At 59.4% G+C, this 24,643-nt stretch overlaps 1 protein-coding gene across 1 annotated transcript in view; it reads right to left on the reverse strand.

The window, feature by feature from the left end:
* Cfap46 (cilia and flagella associated protein 46) overlaps positions 1-24,643 on the reverse strand; it is an 82,898-nt gene that overhangs the window by 52,581 nt on the left and 5,674 nt on the right. The window contains exons 9-24 of the mRNA XM_077105370.1: positions 23,105-23,204; positions 20,034-20,132; positions 18,642-18,832; positions 15,275-15,503; positions 14,924-15,044; positions 13,131-13,254; positions 12,374-12,504; positions 11,554-11,681; positions 10,358-10,491; positions 9,500-9,712; positions 8,369-8,534; positions 6,892-7,041; positions 5,990-6,097; positions 5,296-5,462; positions 1,783-1,914; positions 1,180-1,342 (exon numbers count right to left, since the gene is read on the reverse strand). Of these exons, the coding sequence (XP_076961485.1) occupies positions 1,180-1,342; positions 1,783-1,914; positions 5,296-5,462; positions 5,990-6,097; positions 6,892-7,041; positions 8,369-8,534; positions 9,500-9,712; positions 10,358-10,491; positions 11,554-11,681; positions 12,374-12,504; positions 13,131-13,254; positions 14,924-15,044; positions 15,275-15,503; positions 18,642-18,832; positions 20,034-20,132; positions 23,105-23,204 (2,356 nt within the window). The remainder of the gene's footprint in view (positions 1-1,179; positions 1,343-1,782; positions 1,915-5,295; positions 5,463-5,989; positions 6,098-6,891; positions 7,042-8,368; positions 8,535-9,499; positions 9,713-10,357; positions 10,492-11,553; positions 11,682-12,373; positions 12,505-13,130; positions 13,255-14,923; positions 15,045-15,274; positions 15,504-18,641; positions 18,833-20,033; positions 20,133-23,104; positions 23,205-24,643) is intronic.

Consider the following 24,643-nt stretch of genomic DNA (forward strand, 5'->3'; position numbering starts at 1 on the left):
GACCAGCTGTCCCACTCCGCGGTATGGATCTGAAAAGAGCGACACCGGCACACGGCGGTGATTCAGCTGCTTCAGTGTCCATCGCAGTGGACACTAGCCAAGCCTTGGAGCCGCCCCGGGGCTTGTCAGCAGATGGAGGGACCCAGAGAAGGTGCACAATGGAGTTGTACTCAGCCATCAAGAAGAGAGAGATCATGGCATTTACGGACAGATGGAAGAACAGGAGCCCGCCATGCTAGGTGGAAAAGCCAGACTCACGAAGGCAAGGGCCCCAAATTCTCTGTGGTATGTGGAGCTAGATAGAGCAAGATGCAGGGTGGCGGGGGAGGGAAGGTGTGTGGTGATGGGTCCCGTGGAAGTAGGAGTGCAGGAGAGGAGGGGACTGAGGGGGAGGGAGGAGCTGTGGGACCAGGGGGTGCTGAGCACCCCACCACGGGGAGCCAGCTGTAAGTAGACCACAGGAAGGCCAGAGAGGGCGCCAGCAAGACGAGATACACCCCATAGCACACGGACCACACACTCCACTCCACACACACCACAAACCATGCCACACATCCACGCCATACAGAGCACACACCCCACACCATACAGGACAAGCCTGACACCGTCACCTGCCTGGCACTACACCCCATGTACCCATGCTCCATGCCACAAATATAATCACACGCGCACCATACACACCATGCAGACCAGTCCCCTGGCAACCTGCATCTTGCAGTGATGTGAAATCTCTAGTGAGTCTTGGCGCTGACCCAGTGTGACGGAAGCACACTGGGAAGAGTGTCTGGACACAGAGGAACGGCGTGCAGAGGCCAGGTCCTCAACAGAGGAGGAGAGCAAAGGCACCATCTGGCTCAGCCCTTCGGACCAGAGGACAGGCGGAAGCAAAGACCAGGGAGAGGAAGTGCAGAACCTCGGGGAAGGCCCTACAGGGTGGCTCTCAGGCTTGGGGACCGCTGTGTGGCTGATGTCCTCGAAGGGCTGAGACAATCTGTTCACAGCCACCCAAAGGTAAGAAGGGCGACCCCCACAGAGCTGCTTAAGAGGAAAGCACGGTGTGGGGGAGGCCCGAGGGGCCCCGAGCTCAGCGCCGGCCTGCGGGGACCTTGGGCTTGTGGTAGTGGCTTGGGCAGGCACCCCACCCTGGGGGACCTCAGGCTAGCCCCCACCCCTGCCCACCTGCTTCCTGGCCTCCGTCTTGTTGATGATGCCGATGAGCTTCTGGACGGCCCCCTTGGCCTTCTTCCTGTTGACAGCGGAGGATAGGAGCGGCAGCCAGGCATTCCAGTAGTGACGCGTGGCCAGCATCACCAGGGCGCTGCTGCCCGCAAGGCCCCCAAACCTGAAAGCACATTCCACACCCAGAAGGAGCAGGCTCAGGCGGCAGGTGGCTGACCACATCTCCCCTGGTGGGGCACTGCTTCCGCGGGGTGGGGTGGGGGGCGTGGGGTTCCCGGTGCCACTCTGCAGGTGCTTGTGCCCCCTGGTGGGCGAGGCCTCAAGCCCACCCGGCCAGTTCTCCCTGCACAGCAGGGCAGCAGTGGTCTCCTGGCCACCTCTCCTCAAGCGCCCAGGCCTGGCCTGGCCTGGCTCAGGCCACTCAGGGGCCTCTGGTCAGCGCTCCTATGGTTGGCCCCAGGATCACTCAGGGCAGCCAGTGGCCTCGGATCCCTGGGCCCCTTTTCGGGGGGCACAGTCCTCCCTGCGCCACCTGGCTGCTCCTGGGGCTTCAGGGCCCCAGCAGGCACCCCGTGCCCGGGCTGCGCCGTGCTGACTGCACACCTGGCACTCTCCACAAAGGCCTTGGCGGCCACCAGCCGCAGCTGCTTCCTCCCCTTCAGGTTTTCCATGATGCTTCGGCCCTGGATGCAGGTAGCTGTGCACAGCATCTCCGCCACCAGCTGGCTCTCCACCCTGGGCAAGAGTGCTTGAGGAGGAGGCCACCTGTCGCAGGCCTGCGTCCCTCCCTGGGAGTCTGCGGCCTCACCTGTGGCCCTCGAGATGGGGGCACATCCCTCCCTCCTGTGTGCAGCCCCCACCCCCTCAGAATTGGAGCAGCCCGGGGAAGTGCCCCCTGGCTGGGGGCCAGTGCCTCTGGCCTCCGGGGCCCTGCCCTGGCTGGGGCACACACGTGGCTGGGTGTCTGGGACACTGGCCCTGGTTGTGCACTCAGAACCCACAGGGGAAAGGCCACGGGGAGAGCTGGGCAGCCATGCTGGGGTGGAGAGCATCACCAGGACACCTGGCTGTGGAGGGGGCCGTGGGCCTGAGAGCTAGCTCTGGTCAAGGGGCTCTTCATGACTGGGCCTTGTAACTCCTGAGAGTGACCTGATGAGAGACCCCACACCAGGACTGGCTGAGCCTAGTCATCCACAGAACTGAGAGCCATTAACTCCTTTGGGGGCCAACTGTGGGCAGCAGTGGGCAGCAGGTCCAGCCGGCTCTGTGCTGGGCCAAAATGAGCCTTTCCTCTGGCGGCGCTCTCGGCACCCAGCTGGGACATCCTCCTGCAGAGCCACCCGAGCCCTCTGAGCGTCTCCTGTGGCCTGGGCGCCTGCAGATCACACACACTAAAGCGCGACCCCCACCATTGCCGGGCGCACACCCTGGCCATCCAGTTCAGAGTTCACCCTGTGAGCAGCAGGCTGGTCCTGGAGAGATTCTTTCAGGGACCAGAGTCCTGGAGGCCAGCCACACCTGGCCCTTCCCAAAGCAGACAGAGGAGGAAGGCGCTGGCTTTGGCCTGCAAGGGTCTGCCCTGCAGTAGGAATCTGGCTGGAAGGGAAACTCAGGCTGAGTGATGAGGGCAAGGGAGCTGAACACACTTGAGGTGAGCCTGGCTCGGGTCCATGCTGTGTGCTGGCCTCCTGGAAATCAGGGTGGTCTTTCTGAGGCAGTTGCTGGATAGGGTGTCCTAGGAGCGTCCTCCAGGTGAGGTCTGTCCTTGGGGTTATCTGAACCTGTGCCCTTACTGACTTTCCTACTCTGTTCTCCTGGGGGCTGTTAAACTCTCGGCTACTGCCGTGCAGCGTGCACGGCTGTGCTTCGCCACCGAGGAACACCTCCCTCCGATGCACCTGGGCTGACTGCGGGATGCAACCCAGTGGCTGATGGAGCCTGTCCTGGGGGAGCCCTGGGAGAGCTGCGTCTGCCTGGGGGCATTGCTGGTCCCTAAAGGGGCACTGGCTCCTGCAGGGTTAAGGGGCCAAGGCTGCCCTCTGCTCCTCTCCACTCTCCTGTGCTCTGCTCCTCTCCACTCTCCTGAGTCTTTCCAACCTCTCCCGGCACATGTTCAGGAGACCTCTTAGTTGCCATAGGGACACCAACACTACCCTCGACTCAGACGGGGTTGCTGCACGGGCGACCCAACAGCTCTGAGGACAAGCTGTGGCTGCTCTTCCCGTCCTGTGGCACTGCTGCCAACACGTTCCCTTCTGTGTTTTCATGGATCCCACCAGGCAGTGTGAGTTCTGCTCCAGTCAGGTGTCCTTAGCAGAATTCAAGAACTGGGGAGGTGGGAGGCCTTTTGTGTACCACCTGGGTGTTCAGTACTTCCCAAGCCTAGTTCCCATTTAGAACCATGTTCCTTTGGCTTGAAGCCTCTCCCCACCACAGCTGCTGGAGCACACCCCCCAGACCCCCGCAGTGGGCAAGTCCTGTGGTGAGCAACGGCACCAGTCTCCATGGGGGGCGACAGTGGTCCACTAATGATCTGCCCAAGACCCAGTGTAGACGGCAGCTTAGTCTCTGACCTCTCCTCTTCTCATGCCATTCGTATGTAGGTCACGGCGCCTGCGCACACGCCAGGCCTCACCCTGAGGTGGGGGTTCTCAGAACCCAACTCCCAGGTCAAATGCCGGCTCTGCCTCATTGCCAGTGGGTGGCCCAAGAGAGAGAATGAACCTCTGCCTGCCCCAGTCTCCTCGTCTGCAGTGTGAAACAGGACACCTGCCCACTAAGAGCAGCCCTCCATGGGATGCCGGTCACAAGGTTGCTTGTCACCTTGTTCTGTCCACATCTATGCACCTGGGAGTGTGGGAGGCCCTGGACCACAGAGGCAAGGGGTTAGTGAAGCTGCAGGTCACATTTCTTTGATGACTCCCAGATCCTCACCACACGTTGCCCAAGCTCACCCTTGTGAGAATTTGGTCAAGCTCTCAACTCTTGCCCACATGGGCTGACCCCACCATGCCACGAGAGCCAGGAGGACCTGAAAGATGAGACTGGCAGAGGGGGCCCAGGCCAGGGACACAAGCCCTTGGAGGTTCTCCTGAATCCAGCCACAGAGGGCTCCTCCCAGCCTCAGGGTTGTAGCTCAGGAAGGCCTGAGGGCAGGACCCTGCAGCAGCCCACAAACCCCCCATATTCAGAAAGGGGACAGTCAGGCACTGTGGTTGCCATTCCAAATGAGAATACAGGAGCAAGAGAGGGGAAGGGAGGGGCCCAGGGTATGTGGGGGCAGGTCCTGTGGGAGACAAGGCGGGAGCGGGCAGGTGGGAGGTCAGTGTCACTGACTCTACCCATGCTCCTTCCATCGTGACTTGACTGGTCCAGGCATATCCTAGTGTCTTCAGAGTGACCTTCACAAGGCTGTCTCTGCTGGCCATGGAAGACCGTTGATCCAAACCCCCTTGGTGGCCCAAACTCACATGACCCCAGGGGACAGTGCCAGGAAGCGGGTCTGTGGGTGGCCTGGAGGACATGGGGTGGAGCTGCAGATGGGATCCGAGGGCCGCCTGGCCTTGTGCCTGTGAGCACGCAGGAGGAGGTGCTGTCTGCAAGCTGTGTCCTGAGCTGTCTTCCAGCCTTGGAGCAGAACAGGAGCAGGGGCCTCCCTCCTTGGTAGTCCTTGGTCCCAGCAGTCTGGACTGACACCCCTGCTCTATGCCCACCATGCCCATAGGCAGCGGGTCACACCCGGCCTCAGGGTCCCTCTTGACACTGAGCTTTGTGGGGGGCTCTGTGGGGAGCTCCGTGGGACGGGGAGACAGGAGGTGAAGGCCATCTATGCACGAGGGCAGGCCTAGGTGGAAACTCACTGGATGACCTGGGGCCCCGCCAAGCCCACAGCAGCCCTCTTAACTCAACATGCTCATGTGCCCACACCCTGGTCCACAGCCTGATGCCTGCTCATGTGCCCACACCCTGGTCCACAGCCTGATACCTACTCATGTGCCCACACCCTGGTCCACAGCCTGATGCCTGCTCAAGCACCTGGCTTCTCTGGGGGCCTTGCTCCTGCCTAGGTCACCACAGGAGGTCACTTACGGAGTAAGTCATTATGGAGTTACTTACGGACCGAACACCCTCAGGTACTTGATGCCCAACTGTGTGGCCATCTGACAGCAGGTCATGGTGATCTCATGATCATGGGCCGCATAGGCAAAGTGGGTCAGCCTGGTCAGCGTCTGCAGCTCCACCAAGGGCTCTGACCAGCTGCACTCGGAGGCCATTTTCACCACCTTCCCAGGAGGGAGGACCAGAGAGAGGGGTGTCACGTGGGTGACAATGACTCCCACAGCCTGTGGCTCACAGCAGTGAGTCTGCTGCCAGCCTGGAAAGCCATGGGATTCTGAGGTCTGGACACGGCCAAGCATTTGCTGAGCTTAGGTCATTCGGCGTAGCCATTCCAGACACCTCTGTGATCGGCAAACACCACTGCACTGTGGACACCACACTGGCCACGTTGCTGTCCCCGACACGGGGTAGCTGCTGTCCCAGTACAGTGTGCAGGTCCCCACAGATGCCTCTGCCTGTGCAGAGAGCTTGGCCAGGGTGGAGGCCCAGAGGCACACCAAGACAAAGGACCACTCCAGACAGCAGCTGGGGCTGTGGGCTGGGAGGGGTCCACAGCGTTCTGTGGACGAGTGCCGTGGTAAGAAAGTGGGTGGGCTTGAGTTCTGCAGCCCCAGGCAAGACCCCCTGAGGCTGGTTTCCCAGTCCCTCTCTGCACTGAGCTGTCAGGCCTCTAGGACACCATGACACCCACCTGGGCCAGGGGGGGCACGGTGAAGTCCATGAGGCCCAGCCCGTTGCAGGAGTACATCTCCAGAGCCACGAGGACTCTAGTCACAGAGCTGATGTCCTCGTTGGTGCTCTGTGGAAAGCAAGGGGCACTGAGTGTCCACAAGCCTGAGGCACTGGGGAGGGCGCGCAGGGAGGACCTGGGTATTCCTGAATTTCAACACGAGTTTCAGGGCAGCAATCATCCTGGGAAATACCGAGTCATTTTGCCTTGGGCTACATTGTATCCATCTGCCTCCAGGTTGCTTCCCACGGAATGAGCAGGCTGTGGCCGTGCAGGCCAGAGCAGGTCAGGCAGTGCTGTCTCTGCTGGGGGACGGGGCTAAGGTGGAGGCTGAAGGGCTGGGGCAGCAGCTGCCCAGGCAGGGGCTCCTCCTGCCTCTGGCTGTACAGCCCTCCCCAGGCTCCCATCTGGACGCTTCACTCAAATATCCCTCCTGCCTCCTCTCCTGGCTCCTTCCTGCTGTCCCCAGTGATGGGCCCCATAGGCTCTGTCTGTGGAAGCAGGGTTGTTCTGGCCCGTCCCTTTCCAGTTCTCCCCCACACCCTTGTGTTCCCAGCTTGGGGGCCTTGGAACCTGCCAAGGAGGTGACCATCTGCTAATGAGTGGTGCTGAGTGTGGGCAATGTCTCCTGAGGTCCAGGCTCAGGCCTTGCAGCAGGCTGGGGTCCTGGCCCTGGAGCGCAGCTGGGGCGGTGGTCTCGGTGGGAAGATAGACTCCAAACCTCACGAAGGGCAGTACTCCCCACTCTGGTCAGGCCTGGGTCCCAAAGGAGGATCGAGGGCCACTCTCTGGAGAAGGTGACCTGCAGGTGCCCCATGGGCCCTGCTTGCACACACCTGGCCCGCAGTGACCACTGGGCTCACCTGCTCGTCGGTGCCCAGCCGTGGCCCAATCTGCTGCTGTGCCATCTGCTTGGCCTTCACCCAAGTGGCAATGAGCTGCTGCCGCACACTGGTGGGCACCACCTCCTCGGGCACACTCCCGCTGGTCTGGCTCAGCGCAAACTCGCAGACCTGCAGGGCACAGGGCCTCCTTCCCAGATCTGCCTCAGGCACAGGCGCCATGTCCCCACTGAGTGCCCAGCAACACAGAGGCTCAGCTGCTGCCCAGATGGCTCATGCTTCCTTGCTGACCACCACCAGTGCTCTGGCTGCAACCCAGGGAGCAGGTCAGACCCACGTTCACGCCCTCAGCAAGTGAGGCCAGGCATTCCCCCGCTGCTGTGGCAGGTATTGCATCTGGACGTGGACAGCCAGGGCCAGGACCCTGCACATGTGCCCTGAATCCACTGTGGATTTTCTCATGGTGACAGGACAGGGCCTGTGGGCTGGCCTGGACCCCCAGCTCCGGCCTTTGCCTGCTGAGTGCCTGTTTCCTCACCTTCACAGAGACTGAAGCCTGTGCGAGGGTCACAGCTCAGAGCCCGTGCAGAGCAGTGAGCACGGCCACCAGAGGTGGCCACTCACCAGCCAGGGCTGGCCTCTGAGCCCTGGCATGGGTTCCGGTCCTCCAGACTGCAGAGGCCTGCAGCTTCCATGTCTTCCCCACGCCCCCCATGTCCCCTCCATCATGGCCCCCATGCCTCCCATGTCCCATGTCCCCTCCATGCCCCCTCACCCGCACGCTCTCCACCGTCCTCCCACACCCCCATGTTCCCTCCACCCCTCCTTGTGTGAGCTCCAGGCAGCCCTGTGGCACCCACAAGAACACTGCCAGGTGCCGTGGCTCAGCGGGCTGCTCGCCTCCTGTCCTACAGCAGATGGGTCTGTGATCTCCTGGGCTTTCACTGCAGGCTCAGCATTAGTGCCTGGCCTAGCTGCATCAGTCCAAGAGGCAAGCCTCCCTCCCGCTGACCCAGGCCACTCCAGCCCTCTCCAGCTCCTGTTCCAGTCCAGCTCCTCCTGCCTGCAGGTTCCTGGTGCTAGTCCTGGTTCCTTCAGGAATGAAGACCCGAACGAAGCCTGCCATGGCCTCCCAGCAACCTGTGCTGGCCTCCCCGGCTCAACAGTCACACCCCTTGTACCTGCTGAAGCCGCAGCAGGAGAGCTGCCTGGGTCCCCGTCCTGGCGTGGGTCCTGGTCCTCCAGACTGCAGAGGCACGCAGCTTCCACATCTTCCCTAAGTCCCTTCCATCATGTGCCCCATGCCCCCTGTCCCCTCTATGCCCCCTCACCCCCACGCTCTGGTTTTCGTGTGGCCGCACTATCTGCCACATGCCTGGGTGGGCGTGGGCAGAGGCTCTGTGTCTGTCCTCCCCATCTTCTCCCCCATGTGTGTCCAGGCTGCTGTCCACGTCCCCTCCCTTCTCTCCCCCTTGCCTTGGGCCTGGGGAAGCTGTACCTCCACTGCTGTTCGGATCTCAGTGGCAGCCGCCGAGTCCAGGGGGATGTGGAACGTGTTTGGTTTCGGGAGCTTTTTTGCCTTCTCCGGGGTCTGGGTGGGGATCCAGCTGAGGATCAGGCCTCGAGCCAGGGCACTGCAGAGCATCACCAGTAGGACCACGTCCCTAGAAGACAGGGTAGAGGCCCAGGCCCTCGAGCCCCGGCAGAGACACTGGGATCTGTGGTGGCCACTTGTGTTTACGGACCCATCTGCCAAGATGTAGCAGAATGGAGCCGCCCACTGTCCTCAGGGAAGCTCAGGGTCTGTGGCTAGGATTGGGGAAAGAGCCGGGAGTCCCTGCTGCTGACGGGGAGGCAGGACCCAGGGCCCCTCCTGCTGAGCGGGACACCCTTGCCACAGGATGGACTCCCGAGTGCCCAGGGTGGGCTGGCAGGGCAGAAAGGCCACTGTACCCATGCTCGTGTGCCAGGGTGTCCCGGAGGCCCTGGGAGATATCCAAGTCTGATTCCCAGGCCAGCTGAAGACGTTACAGAAATAGGGCTGTGGGACACAGTGGTCTCCACACACCAGGAGTGAGAAATCAGCCTGGCAGACGCTCGTGGGCAGGGGCATGGCAGGGAGCTCAGCTTCAGGCTGCCCGTTCTCCTGAGCCATCTGCTGGACCCCAGGCTGCAGCCTGTGCAGCTGGTGGACTCATGCCCTGGGAAAGGTGAGTGCAGCGCGTGGCACTATGTCACGAGATGTTCTGCACTGCTCATCCCTTAAAGTCATCATGGACATGTGGCTGCATCCCCGCCCATTCTAGCTCCTACTAGAATCTGGTGTAAAATAATTAAAGTCCTGTTGTTCAGAACAAAAAGCAAACCAACAAAAAATACATTAAAATTGATCTTTCTGATTTAACTGGGAAACCAGTCTCTCAAGTTCACACACACCTGGATGTGGAAAACCCAGACACAACCGAAACCCAGGAGGAGGTGCATAGGCAGCACTCTCCTCCACCTTCAGAGCATAGGCCTGGCCCCTGCTGACCTCTGTAGGACCCAGAGCAGACATGCCTGACCCCACAGCGGCAAGGGTCTTGGGGCTCCATTCTCTGCCAGTCTGCACCCACCACGCCACACCCACCCTTGGTGGTCAGAGGCCTTGATGATGCTCAGGAGCTTATGCAGGGGGTCCACCAGCTCCCTCTGCCGCCCGGCCACGATGAGATGGTGGTTGTGGTTCAGCATGTAGACGGCGGCATTTTGCACCACCCAGGCCTCCCCGATCTCCAGCCCGATCTCCGCCGAGCGCAGCCAGTTGTTCATGGTGTACTCTGACAGGCTTTCTATCCAAGTTCTGCAAATGGACACCCACCAGCATTGGCCACATGCAGCTCTCTCCTGAGGAAGCCGCTGCCAGCTCTCCTGGTCTGGAGGGGTGTGCTCCAGCTGTGGGTGCTGCCCTCCCTGAACCCCACAGCCCTCTGCACCTGCCCCTCAGCTTGAGGACGGGACTCTTGGCCCCTCCCTTCTGGGTGCCACCCTCCTGCTCTCCCCATGTGTGAGCTCTCCTCCTGTCACTCACCTGCTTGGAGGAGGAGCAGCCGGCCGAAGCCCTGCCCACCCCGGCAGCCGCCCTGGCCCCCGGCCTCCTCACCCTTCTGCAGTTTGCCTGCCCTGTCACCCAGAGCTGCTCCCTCTCTGTCCTCTGCCCCTATTGCTGACCTGGGGGCTCACGCTTACCAACAGTGGGAAAAGTGGGAAGAGCTCACTGGAGCGGGAGTGTGGGGTCTATGTAAAGGCACCTCTGCTCACTCTCCTCCTGCCAGGCTGCACTGCCAACTGCACACACCTTCTGTGGTCCTGGTCCCTGCTGAACACTCTGATCTCTTGTGTGACAACGGGACTGCTTTGTCAGTTGGGAGGATGTTCCCACTGCAGCCCCAAGACACAGAGGGCCCTTCCACCCTTAGCTGGCACATGGGCAGGAGTCGCCACCCACCTGTATGTGATCCACTCTGGGTTCGTTTCTGGGGGCTCAGGCACATAGCCAGCTGGGTGCTGGCTCAAATCCTCAGGGGGGACAGCCTGGTCATTCAGCTCTACACCTTCTGTGTGCAGCAAGTGGATGGTGGCCTGTAAGAGAGTGTGTGGCTGGAGGGGTCACGGGCAGGCAGGGCCCAGCCCCAGGGAACAAACAGCCAGGCATCTCTCCTTAAAGCTAGGGTTCTGAAACACAAAACACAGGAGTAGACTCCTGGGTAGAACCGCCCCCCACACACCTGTCACCTCATTGCAAAGACACACCTTGGGGAGAGAAGAGCTAGTGTCAGCACAGCCCCACCCACCACCCCTCTACAGATTAGACGCTTCTTCCTGCTGCCAAATGCCCAGCCATCTCTGAATCTCCTGATTGCTTTGTGAATCTGCTTTCCAGAAAAGGGCTGCTAAGCCCACAGGGGTGGGAGGGAACTTCAGGAGAAGTGGGGCTGGCGCTGGCTGGATAAACCCCACAGTCACCGCCACCTGTGTCCACCATCTGGGGATCAGCTTCCTGAGCACAGGGCTTGGCTTCAATCCATGCCACGGACCCAGAGCCTCAGCCAACAGATCAGCAAGGACTTCCTGCCACTGAGGGACCCCAGAGGAAATAACGTGCACGGGCTTGGAGAATTCTGAAGTCACCGCCAGCCCAGGCACAGGCACAGGCTGGGAGCTCATGCTGGCCTTAGAGTGGTCTTGGATCCAGCTGGCTGCATTCTACCTGGCTGACTGAGCCGGGCAGGCAATGTGTCTCAGTGCCCACACATGCAGGGGGTCAGGGCAAGGCCCTGGGTGGGGCCCAAGGGAGCGCCCAGCAGAGATGACAGCTCCTCCAAAGCTTCCAAAGTCCTCTCCAAATATAAGTCCCCCAGTGGAAAGACAATGACCTGTTGTGTCTATGTGCCTTCGGACTCACCATCCAGAAGTTATTTCTAACAAAAGATTACAGCAATACACAGCATGACAGGTTTTGATTTGCATCTTCCTCCTAGAAGAGCTTCCAAGGACTTGGGAAATCTTCCTTCCCTGACCCACTGTTTTGGGAGCCCAGGTGGGGCCTATGATAAAGATCTCCAGTGTGTCACCAAGATACACTGATGCTGTCGCCCATGGTCACGGTGGGCCCCACAGACAAGCAGGAGCCTTGGGACGCACCTCAGCGCTGATGAACCCCACCTCTGCGAACTTCCGCAGAAGGCTGTGGGACCACTGCTTCGGCAGCACCCCTTCTGACTGGCCCCAGTTCTCCTGCACAGAGCCTTCTGTGGTTCGCTTCTTCCTTCCTGGGGAGGTGGAGCAGGAAGAGGGTGAAGAAAAACTCAGGAACTCTGTGGCCCTGTTCTGGGGCTCTCCTCAGCTTCCTACAGGATGCCCTAGGTAGGGGCATGCGCTGTCAAAGGTGAGGATGGTGTCAGACTCATGTCCAGTGACAGGGGGTGTGATGACAGTCAGTGGCAAGTTTGTTGCCATTACAACTACCATGAACTGTCATGTGAGCCTTGCCTCAGTGTCCACGGGGACCCAGACCAGGACCCTGAGGACCCCAAGTCCCCCTGTAAACAGTGTGCTCTTGATATACCCTGCACCCTCCTCTGTGTGCTCTAAGTCATCTAGGGACCACCTAGGTACCTCCCACAGGTGGGTGAGATGTAAGTGGGTGTCACACTGTATGGTACAGAGAACAATGACAAGAAACACGTCTGACATGTCCAGAAGAGATCAAGCTTTGTTCAAGGGTTTTCAGACCTCGACTGGCTGACTCTGGGTACACAGGGCCCAGGGACATGGGGGGCAGGCTGCACACACATTCAGAAACCCCACTCTCATTTGAAGGCTCTCTGGACCTGTGTACCGACTAGACTCGTTACTGTGGGGCCAGTCTGGCCTCTACAGGAGGAAGCCCCTCCCCCGTGGCCCTCAAAGGAGGCGCCTGGCCTTCTGAGGCACTTTGTTCAGGGCTGCCCTGTGCGACTACCTCTCTTCTGCCTTGGGGACTTCTTGGCCTTGATGCTGTCATACAGCAGGCAGAAGCGGCTGGCTGTCCGGCACACATCCCACACCTCTTGCTTCCGAGCAACCTTGGCCAGCTCTGCCCAAATCTGGATTCTGCTCTCCAAAACACAAACAGGGGAGGAGCAGGTTCAGGCATAGCTGGTGAAAGTAGCAGACACACAGGTGGCTGCCCTGGAGGAAGAGCCACGCTCCAGGGCTTTGCGTCTGTGCTCCAGCTGGACAGCTCTAGGGGCAGGTAGACAGTGGCCAAGAATCAGGGGCAGCTCCCAAATTCCCCTCCCAGGCCCTCTTAGGTTGATGCCATGGTCTGCCCATCATGCAACACTGATGGCTGCAGCACGTGTCCCCTAAGGAAGAGGGAAGTCTCTCGCTGGCCACACACGTGTGGGCTGTGGCCTGTTTCTCCCAAGAACAAGCAGGCCAGGCCTCATCCATACCCCTCCTGGAGTTCACAAAGCTGGAGGCTTTCCCAGGTCCATCTCCTCCCAGGAGCACCTCTTCCCAGGTGGACCTCCTCCCAGGAGCACCTCCTCCCAGGCACTTCCTCCCAGGTGCACTTCCTCCCAGAGGGACACCACCTTCCAGGTGCATGCCCTCCCAGGTCCACCTCTTCCCAGGTCCACCTCCTCCCAGGAGCATGTCCTCTGCCCCAACAGGCCCTCCTTACTAGACTCTGCTTTGAGCTTCTGTTCTCCAGAAAAGTCCCTTTCTTTGCTCACCTCTCCTGGTCATTCTCGTTTCCCAGACGCCGCAGATGCCCAGCAGCCTTGTCCACACTAAGCATGTGATGTCGAGCCTTTGCGAAGAGGTAGGAGAATCTGCCCCTGGTTTTCCCAGTGGAAACTGAGACAGAAAGCAAAATGTGAGGGTCGACATCATGTGCTGAGGAAAGGGGTGACAGGAAGAGCAGCTGCATTCAATGGGGACATTGGTGATAACAGCAAACCGTGGCGCCTGCCCTGCAGCAGCTGGCTCCTGGGGCTGAGTCTGTGCAGAGTCGGTGCACATTGCCGTGTCCTCTGACAATCAGTCGAGCTGACCGTGTTGTGTGTGGAGGGGCAGAGGTGGTCTGGGAATCCCGCCTGACCCCTCCTTGCCACCCACTCTGTGACTGGGCCAACCAGCCAATCTTCCCATCAGAAGCATCGGCTCTGCCCCAACTCTCAACCCTGGCCCCTCCAGCAGCCCCATGGTCCCTCAAAGCCAAGTGGTTTTATCTGCTTCAGGTAGGAAGTTCTGAGCCCACTGCTCCTTTTCCCGTCAAATAAAAAAAAGGGCGCCTAGAACTCAGCTGCATGCCCAGGGCTGGGCTGCCCAGGGTAGCTGCTTGGGGACCCAGAGGACACTAGCCTGTCTCTGGCCAGGAGACGTCTGGGCAGGAGTTGGGGCCTCAGGGATGTGCTTCCCCTGGGCTGACCTCCTGCCCTGTCAGACGGCTCAGAAGACTGCAGAAGCCAGCTCTGCCCTGCTTCCCCAGGAGCCCTCCTGCTGGGAGTGGGTGCTGACTGGGCCCCCCAGGTGAAGGGCACCTGACCCCAGGCTGCCAGCAGATCGTGCTGAGTGTGAGAAACCTGGAATGCCACACAGATGTGTATAGGTGACACCAACAGACCTACAGCCGCTCCTCAGTCTCCTGAGAACAAAATGGAACCAAGGAAGGAGGTGACCAGGGGGACAACCGCAGCAGACAGGCGGCACCCCTCCTGTGACCCCACCCCATTCTCCTCTCCCTCTATTGGACATGATCTACGGACCTTGCCGGCCCCTCTCCAGACCACGGCTCCCAGGCTCCAGTCCCTGTGTGACCTGGTGTCAGAGCATGGAGCTGAGAGAACCTCCAGAGGACAGCAGGCGCCCCGGCCAGGCTCAGGATGCCTGGCTGCTCCAGGGGAGCTGGGACACAGGGCGGGCACCGTAGGCCCCTCCTAGCCCACTCACTGCTTGCCTTGGGGAGGTTTGCTGTGCACCCCATCAGCTACACTGGTTAATCCTTGGGGATGAGGCCCGTGGCTGAGGTGAGTGGGGTCAGCCCAGGCTGACCAGAGTGATCACTAATATGGAGGGGCAGCCCAGGACCCACACACGGTCCTGGTGTTGGACCAGAGAGGCTGTGTCCTGACTCTGGAACTCAGGACCGGGAACGCTGCTCAGGTAGGCCCATCAATCTGACCATGCCCCATGAGAAGAGAGCATCAGACAGAGAAGAGCAGTCAGGACAGCAGAGGAAAACCACCTACAAGCCAGGGAGTGGGCCATGCTGCCCCCGCTCCACCTAGGACTCTGGCTGTGGCCTTCTGCTGTGGCCGTGAGTGTGGATGAGCCCTCCAGTGCTTGGAGAGAGTGAGGTATCCTCTTGCAGGTGGCAGAGTGCAGCGGGTTCAGGGTGCACGCCTGTGGGGCTCACCTTGTCAGGAGTCAGTCTGGAGACAGCAGGGGGCCCAGAGGCTCCCCAGCAGCCAGGAACCTCCTAAGACAGGAGACCCCCAGACCTGGCGTGGAGAGAGGGGCTCACCTTTGGCTTCATTCTCGCTGTCCAGCACAATCTGGAAGGTGTCAGGGGCCAGGGCCAGGCCCGCATTCACCAGGAGGGCCCGCTTCTTTCTCACGCTGTCCTTCAGGATAGCTTTTTTTGCCTACAAAGAAAAGAGCAGGTTGCCTAAGTGGCCCCTGCCCTGTTGGCACCAGAGCCCCTCTAGCTTCTGCCATCAGGTGGGCCCTGAGCAGTCCCCTTTGGCCTCTGCCATCAGGTGGGCCCTGGGCAGTCCCTCCTGGTGCCCTGCACCTCAGCCTGTATTCATGCTGGGTTAGCCTGGCCCTGGGTTCCCTGGACAGCCACATCTCCCCCAGGTGGCCATGTCTGCACCTGCTCAATGACCATGATGGCCCTGTCCTCAGCACGCTCAGGAGACTGGTACAGCATGGTGCACAGTTGCAGCCGGGTGAAGGCCATCTTGAGCTTGTCCTGGTAGAGGCCCAGTGTGTCCAGGCGCATGGCCTTCTGCAGGTGCTCCATGGCAGGCTCTAGCCGGTCCTCGTCCTCTTCGATGTGCGCCATCTCCATGTGCACTTGGCAGCGGAGCAGAGTCATGAGGCTGGGGGAGAGGTGGCATGCATCATGGGGCCGCCGGGCTGTCCTCAGCATGCAGGGCTTGTTCCACACTCCGTGGGAGGCAGGGAGGGGCATGGCTTCCCAGGGGCCCTGGCTCTTTGGCCTCCTTCCAGTTACACCTGCCTAACCTTGAGGTCTCATGAAGGGGACAGAGAGGTGAACGCTGCAGACCACGGGAGACCTCCGAGCCGGCTGGCAAGAGCTGCCACACCCAGGCTCCTGCAGGAGGAAGCAGGGGGCACATGGGCTACTGCCTGCGGGGAAGCTGTGTGGAAGCACCAGGGAGGGGGCGGAGAGTGCACGACCCCCCTGCTGGAGGGTGCTTGATGTCACTGCGGTGCCAGTGGGACGCAGCCCCATTTGCCCACCTCCAACCTGCAGTCTATGGTCTTTGCTCAGGTTCTTCTAGACACTCTCTGTCCACCTGCCAAGTCCTGTGCTGCAGCTGGGTCCAGGTGGGGCTGGGCAGGGGGCCACCTAGAGAGGCCCTTCTGTCTGAGCAAAGCCCTTGCCACCAACAGTACCTGGAGGGCCACCTCAGCCACTGCCCCGAGGTGCAACGTTGACACACTCAATAGACTGCTGAATGAAGACCCCACGGAACTTTCCCTGAAGACAGAGAAGTACAAGTGACCCAAACCTACGTGACATCAGAGGAGACAAGGAGTGCTGCAAGCCTGTGCAGAGAAGCAGAGTGCCTATGGTGTCAGGTGTGGTGCTGGGGCTCCACAGCCCCGGAACCAGGGTGCCATGATGTCCCCAAGGAAGGACTGAAGGTGAGGAGGTGACTGCAGCAGGAGTGGACTCCATGCTGGGCAGCACCACACCCGACAGCCGTAGTCCTGAGCGCACTCACCCCAGGGACTCCCCTCCAGCTGGTGGCCCAGGAATCTGGCGAGGTAGCCAGAAGCCATGCAGAGGAGGCACCCTGGGGGCAAACGCAGAAACCCCAGCCGCGGAGGGGGCATCTGGAGCCCAACACTCCACAGCAGGGCAGGCGGCAGAAAGGCCTGCAGATCAGGGGCTTTGGGTACTTCTGCTTCCAACTGCTATGAAGTAACTCCTGATGACCCCCTACCACCACAGCACCCACAAACTGGACGGAACACAGGAGGCAGTGGCTTCCAGGGACAGACACCAGGCAGCACAAAACCACAGCCCCAGGGGGGAAGAAACTCAGAACATGTGGAAGACAGTCCAGCTCCCTCCAGGGTCATGGCAGAGCAGAAGGACCTGCCGTGTCCTGAGCTTGGGAGACCAAGGTCAGCATGCTGGGTTCTGAGCAGCTGGGTCCCCCCAAGCACCTGCCCCAAGCCTCAAGGAGGTGTGTGCACACTGACCCTCACTTTTGCTCCCAGGCAAAATGCCGTACAACCCCACAACAATTGAACTGCCAACCAGGAAAAAAGTCTGACACTTCTCCAAGAAAGACAACAAAGTGTGGTGGCTCTGCAGCCTGCCGTCCAGGGCTCCCCACTCACCTGTGACGAGAGAGAAGCATGTGACCCAGGACACAGAGCACAGAGGCAGAAGAACCCTGTACAGCAGTTATCACGGTAGACACCAACAACATGTCCACAAATCAAGAAAAGCAGGGTTCATGAGAACAGGTAAAGAATCTCAGAAGAGAAATGGAACCGACAAAATGGAATTCTAACTCTAAAAACCCGACAAGTGAAACAAGGAAGGTCTGCGTGTGCGAGGCAGCAGAATGGGGAGGGCGGGGAAAGCCTGTGAGCACTTAAACAGCGATGGAAATCCCTCATCAGAAGAGCAGAGGGCAAGGCGGTGGGGAGACAAGCAGGCCCAGGGAGCCTGAGGGTGGCTGGCCGGCAGGTGGACGCCCAGAGCCCCAGGAGGCAAGGAGGAGAGACAATGGTCGACCTCCAGAGCCATGAAAAGCATTATTTGACACCTCTGAGTCTCCTAGAGAGCCCCACAAAGAACTGAAGTAAAGAAAGCACTGCTTGATTGGTCGGAAGCAAGACTCGACCGTCTGCCTTCTAAGGGACGTGCTCTTAAAATGTCTTGCACTTTAAAGTCGACAAATAGGATCAGAGTCCCAGGCGGGAACCAAACAGCAGACAGTGTGTCAGGCCAGGCACCTGCCGGAGCTGGGGGTCAGAAAGCAAAGCTCTCAGCACGAAGCCCGGGAGTGGAACACCCGCCTGGGACAATCAGCAGCCGATGTGGGGACACTGGGAAGAGTGGACACTGGGAAGAGTGGGAACCCTCCTGGGCTTTCAGCAGGGCCGCAGCACTGCCTGGCCTCCGCCATGACACACGGAGCGCAGCCCGGGCCCAGGGCTTCGTGGGGAGCTCCAGATCTCAGCGCTCCCTGAGATCCCTTCCCGCTCACCACCTGGGAGTCGAACTGACACACGGGAGCTTTGAGCAGCTCACCTGTGGGGAGAGCGGCTCTATTCATAGGCTGACGGGGAGAAGGGGTCCCTGCGGAGGAGCAGAGCATGACCACAGCAATAGCCTGTGTTCCCAGGAGGACAGGTCCCAGGCTGAGGCAGCCGCACCCCTGGACACGCCAGAGCCGTGTAGGCACTGGGTGCGCCCCCACCAACACGGCCGCCGGGAGGGTGTCCTGGAGTCCCCTTCCCACAGCTGGCCAGCCCCTGAGCATGCTTCACAGATTCCCACACTGTCCTCCAGTAGCTGTGCTGTAGTCTAGGTAGACAGTGTCCCCTAAAGCCCATGGGTGACACAATGCAAAGGCCATCAGAGGTGGACTGACCAGGTGGTGAGACCCTAGACGTGGCCAGTGGAAGGCACCACCTGAATGGACTAATGGGGAGTGTGGCCTGGCAGGCGCCTCCCTGGCTGTCCTGAGCTGCTTTCCTCCTCCACTCTCCTCCCATGATGATCTGCCCCACTCAGAGCCACCGAGTGGCCTTGTGTGGACTGAACCTCTGAAACCAGGTTCTTGTCAGGTCTCTTGGTCATGGCCACAAATCAAGCTGACACAAGGTGGATGAGGTGAGCATTCAGTACTCATCCCATGGAGAAAGGAGGCACTGCCCAGTGAGCACAGCAGGTGGGCTCCCCACGCCCAGGCAGGAACATCCACCCATCCTACCAGTGTCCATGTCCAGGACCAGCCCCGGCCCACCTGTCCACCTTCTCCAGGATCTCCGCCACGGTAGTCAGTGGTTTCCGCAGATGGTGCCGCAGGCTGTGCTGCAGCAGGGGCAGGCAGGTGTTCCACTGCGTGGTGCACACCACGTGGATGGCCTGGGGGTCGCCCAGGCGGATGGCACGCTGCAGCACCACGTCCAGTCTGCTAATGATGCTCAGCTGGGCCTGGGGACAGCGGGCGTTTCCGGGAAGGTCAGAAGCCTGCTGCCATTACCAGACCCTTCACAGCACAACCTGGGAGGGCTGGCCTGGGCAGGGCTGAAGCCAGTCCAGGGGCTACAAGGTGTGGGGTCAGATGCGAGCAGAAGCTCTGAGCCTTCCACAGACCCACCGGGCCAGGTCGCCTGAACCTTCCAGAACCCCCCCCTCCAGCCGGGGCAATGCCCTCACCTGCCCTGAGCTGAGGGTGGAGCCAATACTGGGGTCTCACTACCCTGTCCTGGCTGCCCAGACCCAAGCCATAGTCCCAACCTCATGAACGGAAGCCACGCCCTGAGGTCTTGGAGGCAGGCAGGGGCACAGCTGTGCAGGCCACAGGGCCACACTCACTGCCTTGATTACAGGTCACTAGGACCTGTGGGCATTCATAGCTGGCCCCACACCCAGACCCCAGCACGTGGCAGTCGGTCAGCAGCCGACCGCGTCCCTCAGGAGCTCAGCTCTGCCAGGCAGACACACAGGCAGATCATGAAGGAACCAGGCCTGCAGGCAGTGAGGCGGCCCCCGTCCTGTGCTGGCCCCTGAAGCACACTCCCTGCTGGCCTCCCCTCACTCTGCTCCTCCACTGCAGCTGTGGACAGGACAGAGGCTGCAAAGAGTCCTAGTGGGGACGGGGAGGCTGTTACCCAGACAAGCCCTGGTGGGGACGTGGAGGCTGTCACCCTGGCAAGCCTTGGTGGGGACGTGGAAGCTGTCACCCTGGCAAGCCCTGGTGGGGACGTGGAGGCTGTCACCCTGGCAAGCCCTGGTGGGAACACGGCAGTTCCACACAGTACAGAAGAACTTGGGGTCTAGGAAGTCACATCCCAGCCTCCAACCGCCAGGGAGGCCAAGGTGTCCCTGGGGCCATTGTGGACTCTACCAGGGCTGGTGTGTCCCAGGCTCAGTGCAGGGAGGAAGACGGCCAGCTTGGAAGCTCAGTGTGTGCAGGCCCAAGGCTGGACCCCAAGGTTGAGCCCTTACCTACTCATGGCGGGGAGGTGAGGCACAGCTGGGCAGCCCCCAACCTGGGCACCAGCACAGAGCCAGGGCAGTGAGCACAGGGACCAGGTGCCTCCCCAGTGCCCTACCACCTGGCCCAGACCTGGCTCTCCTGGGGAGCCACAGGTCACAGCGCCGTGCGCCGTGACGCTGGGCTCAGACCTACCTCCACAGCTGTCCGGAGGTAGATTCTCACTTTACTTTCAAGCCTGGAGGCTTCGAGTTCACACTCCAGGCATTCAATCTCAATCAGCTTCCCGGGGTCCTGTAGCACACAGCGCTGTGTGTGAAGAGCTGGACGGAGCCAACCCACACACTCACCAACTTTGAGACCACTTAAAACACCCCCGCCACACCAGGTAGAAGCCCACAGAGGAAAACCACACGACGGAGCGAAGGCACATCCGAGAACCTGGACATGTTCCCCAGACACACAAGCTCAGGGAGCAGGCGGAGGAGACCTCCACCCTGTGCCCACCTGCTGTGGGCTCGGCTGCAGAGGGGACTTCGCAGATGCTGGCTCTGCTTCTGGAATCAGAGCCTGAGGTCCCCACAGTCTGACACTCCCTGCACGTCCAAAGTACCACTGCAGTGCGACCAGGCACACGAGCACTGAGGATTGTTGCCGTCGCCTTCTCTCTGTGGCCGCCACTTCTCATCACTGACAGTGACATCCCCCGTGTCAGCAGGCGTCGTATGCTGGTGAGGGGTGCCTGCCTCCCCTCATGCTGGACATGGGCTTCTTGCAGCAGCATGGACAGGACCTGCTCTCCCCAGGATGGTGGTATTCGCCTTGTCCCTGGCATTGGGCCATTTACACTTACTGTCATCACAACGTGATTGGGTTCAGGGGACAGACCCTACTGAGGCCACGCCACATATTCCTACTCATCCCTCCTTTTCTTAATTCCGTTTTCTCTTCTTCCGTCTTGTTTGTATCCACTGACTCTCCTTCATGGTTCCATTCCACCTGCACTGCTGGGTCCCCAGCAACAATAGCTGTACCTGTTGCCAGTGTTGCTCCGGTGGCCTTCTCAAGACGTCAGTGCGCACAGCAGCTTCGCAGAATCCTGGATGTGCAGTCCCTGGGTGTGCGACACAGTGCTCTGGCCAGCACCGTCCCTCCTGCCCTTGGCCTCGTCGGCCTCTCCAGATGGCGGCTCCTTTTGCTGCCCTTCCTTGCCCTGCACAGACCCAACTCCCCTCAGGTACCATCTTGCAGTTGCCTGAGGAACTTCCTTTGGTTTCTGGAAGTGGAAGGCAGACTTTTCGGCTTCGGATGATCTTAGTAAATGTCTTCAGTGTGAAGGTATTTTCCCTGGGTGCAGATTTCAGGGTGGATGCCTCTTGTTTGGGTGTTCAGAGATGATCTCTGTCTTTTGGTTTTATTGCTTGCAGCAGGAAATCTGCTGTCATCCCAACTTGAGTTCCTCACGACAGAACATCTTTTTTGAAGATTATCAGATTCAGGATCTTTGGTCATCAACCCCTCAAGCGCCTTCCTGCTGCCCTCTCTCTCCTCTCCTCAGGGATTCTGTGGCGTGTTTGTGACTCGCAGGGAGCTGCCCAGCCCCACTCACGGGCAATGTTTTCTTCTCCACATTTCTCCTTCCTGGGTTTCATTCTGTTTCCATTACAGAACCTTCAGGCTTGCTAGTCTTTTATTCTAAAATGTCTAGCCTGTTTTAAACTCTATCCAGTGTAGCTTCGTTTGAGAGAGTTTTCAGCTCTAGAAATTCTATTTGGGAGTTTGAATCATCTTCCTTGATCCTATTTAATATAAAAGTTCAGACTTTTTACCTTCTTGAGCACCTGGAATACGATCATCACTGTTTCGGTGTCTGTGTCCACTAATCGGCAAAGTTTCTTGGTTGAGGGGTTTTGACTGGTGATTCTCTTCATCTTTTCCTCTTGGGGTGTCTGGCAATTCTTTATCAAATGCCAGACATTGTCAAGTTCACATTATCAGGTGCTGTGGACTCTGGTATTCTGTGTCTTTGAGATTTGTCCTGGTATCCAATCACACCACTCAGAAAGAGCCTGTCCCTTTATTTTTGTGTCCCAGGCTTGTTATGCATGGCCTGAGCAGTATGCAGCCTAGGGATAGCTTCCTCACTTTGGGGACAAACGCCTGAGTCTCCAGGACCTGAGGTTTTGTGCCTGGCTGGTGAGAGTGGGAACTGCTCCCCACCCTGCAGTCCGCCTGCAGACACACACCACGGCATCAGAAGAGGCCTGAGGTGGCGGGGGGCTGTGGAGCAGGGATCCCGGAGAGAGACCAGGGCTGGGCAGCATACCCTGCCTCTCTGTGCTCAAAGCCTGGGTTCCACTTCTAGGAGATTTGTCTTGTAGAGACAGAAACAGAGGCTCTGGGGGAGCAGGAAGGCTACTCAGCTGGTGAGGGTAGAACTCGGGTGCCATCCAGTGTTGGATGGCAATGCTGAGTTTGGGCCCCCACATTATGGAAACCCAAAAGATGGGCATGAAGCCCACCAAAGAACTCGGCAAACTGCTTCAAGAACAACTGACTCCCAGGCTAAGCTGGTCCTGCCCAGGTGGACCTGACTTCAGGTCCACAGGAAGCCTCGTCTCCTTTTCAAAAACTGTCTCCAGATCACCGCAGCCAGGAGAAGAGCCGACTTGCTCTTTGCTAAAGAAGTTGTTTCTTTTGTCTGCATTTCTCACAGCTTTATTTGGTAATAACTCCTGAGGCCAAGGGGGTCTCACTCAAGGAAACTGGGGACCGAGCCACAGCCTGTGCTCAGTGAGGATGGTGGAAGGGACGAGTCCAAGACCACACCATCCGCACAGCTGTCCTCTGCCCTTCCGCACTGTCGGGAGGCAGGAACCAGGGTGCACCCTCTGAAACGTCCCCTGGGGGGCAATCTTGTCGTGCGCTTCACAAGACCTCGGCAGCCAGAGTCCTCGGGGACCTACGTCAGTGAACTTACCTCAGGGAAAACCCTCAGTGCAAAAAAGGCTTAGACACAAAATGTCGCTCAGAGCCCTTTGTGAAGTAAGCGCAAAAATCACATGTGATTGAGCCGTCCCTTGGCAGAGGCAGGGACCCAAGGCTGTGCTCCACGTGGAATGTCACACAGCCCTCACGTGAGGGGCAGCTGAATGTGAAAAAAGGGGGAACCCAGAATGGCAAGGGTCGTACCATCCCCGCCGCTCCCACACTCAGCCCCCCGTGCTGGGCAGAGCCCAGCTAGCGACTGTCACCAAGCCACTCACTTTGCTGTCCATCTTCTTCAGGTCTGAGAGGCAGTCAGAGGTGATGTCTTCACATTTCAAGGTCAGAGAGAAACGAGCTAATTCAAAAAGCAAAAGCATTCTGGAAAGAAGCAGACGGGCACTGGTTCAACAGGGGACAGAGCACACGGACGGGGCAGGTGGACAGCCAGCCCCTATTCCAGCACAAGTGGGGAAAAGTGAAATAAGAAATAAACAATGAGATCCACTAGCTGATGAGTGAGTCCTGGAGAGGCCCAGCCAGCCCCACCAGGCCCAGGCTGCCCCTGCAGTGAGTGGCCTCCCAGTGCAGCCTTCGCAGGTCTTCGAGTGGAGCGCACACCTGCAGCAAGCCTACACTGTGTCACCAATGCCTCGCAGCACAGCCCCTGGAGGTGCTGTCACCTCCACACGGGCAGGCAAGGGGCAGGCAGGAGCAGGTATGGAGAGGGGGGTGCTGCAGGGAGGATGCCTGGGCTGCTGGAGCAGGGCCTCCCTCCCAGGGTCAAGCAGTCACCCACAGGGGCCAGCTGTGTGAGTCAAGAGGAGAAAAACTGAAGGGTTGATTACTGGTCTTCAGTGACCACACAGTTTGAACAAACAGAATGGATCCCCCTGCCCAGAACTCCAGACCCACAAGCCCAGGGGGGCTCAGCAGAGCCTGCGGCGTGTCCAGAAGCCTCCACGGCCCTCTGGGCTTCAGGGAAGGACCGATACCCCCAAGAGGCTGTGCTGGCAGTGCAAGTGGAACCTCAGCCTGCGGACACCACGTCCCCGGGGCTGACAGCAGGACACAGGTCACACACTGGATCCCAGGGAGACCCTGCCTGTTTTCACGGAGACGTTGTGGCTGCGTTACCAGATGTGGTGCCCAAATCAGCAGTCCACACGGCAGCAGGCCAGGACCGTGCTGGGTGGAGACCCTTCCTCCCTGTCACAGGTGCAGGGCTGGCCATAGCAAGGCCACCTGCAGTCCTTCTGAGCACCTAGTCTGGGACCCCAGGAAGCAGGAAAGGACATCCGCACCAAGGCCCCAAACAGTGTGAGGCCCTACGTTGGTGGAAGAGCAGCCCGAATCACTCTCATATTAAATACAACATTTCTGTCCATAAAGAAACTTAAGAGAGTAAGTGGTGAACAGGGGCAGCGGTAGTCATAGTGGAGCTGAAGAGTCCAGACTTGGACAGAAAAGGCTCCTAGAGTCTGATTGGACTCATTTATACCCACTTTTAAAACATCAGGTAAACAGAATGAACAGGAAATTAACAACAACAAAAAATGCCTATAAATATTTAGAAAACACACTCAATTTCAAAGTGGCGAGAGAAACGAGGAGTGAAGTGGTGGCAGGCCATTCTTCAGCAGACAGGCACAGACAGCACGCCTGCGGGAGCGGGGGCACTAGCCACTCATGTACCTGTCAGACAGCTTGGGCAAAGAGCACCCAGCACCCCATGTCCACAAACGTCCCATGGAGGACACGAGCAGACCAGTATAGCCTGGCTCCAGCCACAACTCCTTAGAGAATCTGACCACGGATGT

This window comes from Callospermophilus lateralis, chromosome 15, assembly GCF_048772815.1.
Source record: "Callospermophilus lateralis isolate mCalLat2 chromosome 15, mCalLat2.hap1, whole genome shotgun sequence".
NCBI lineage: Eukaryota > Metazoa > Chordata > Mammalia > Rodentia > Sciuridae > Callospermophilus > Callospermophilus lateralis.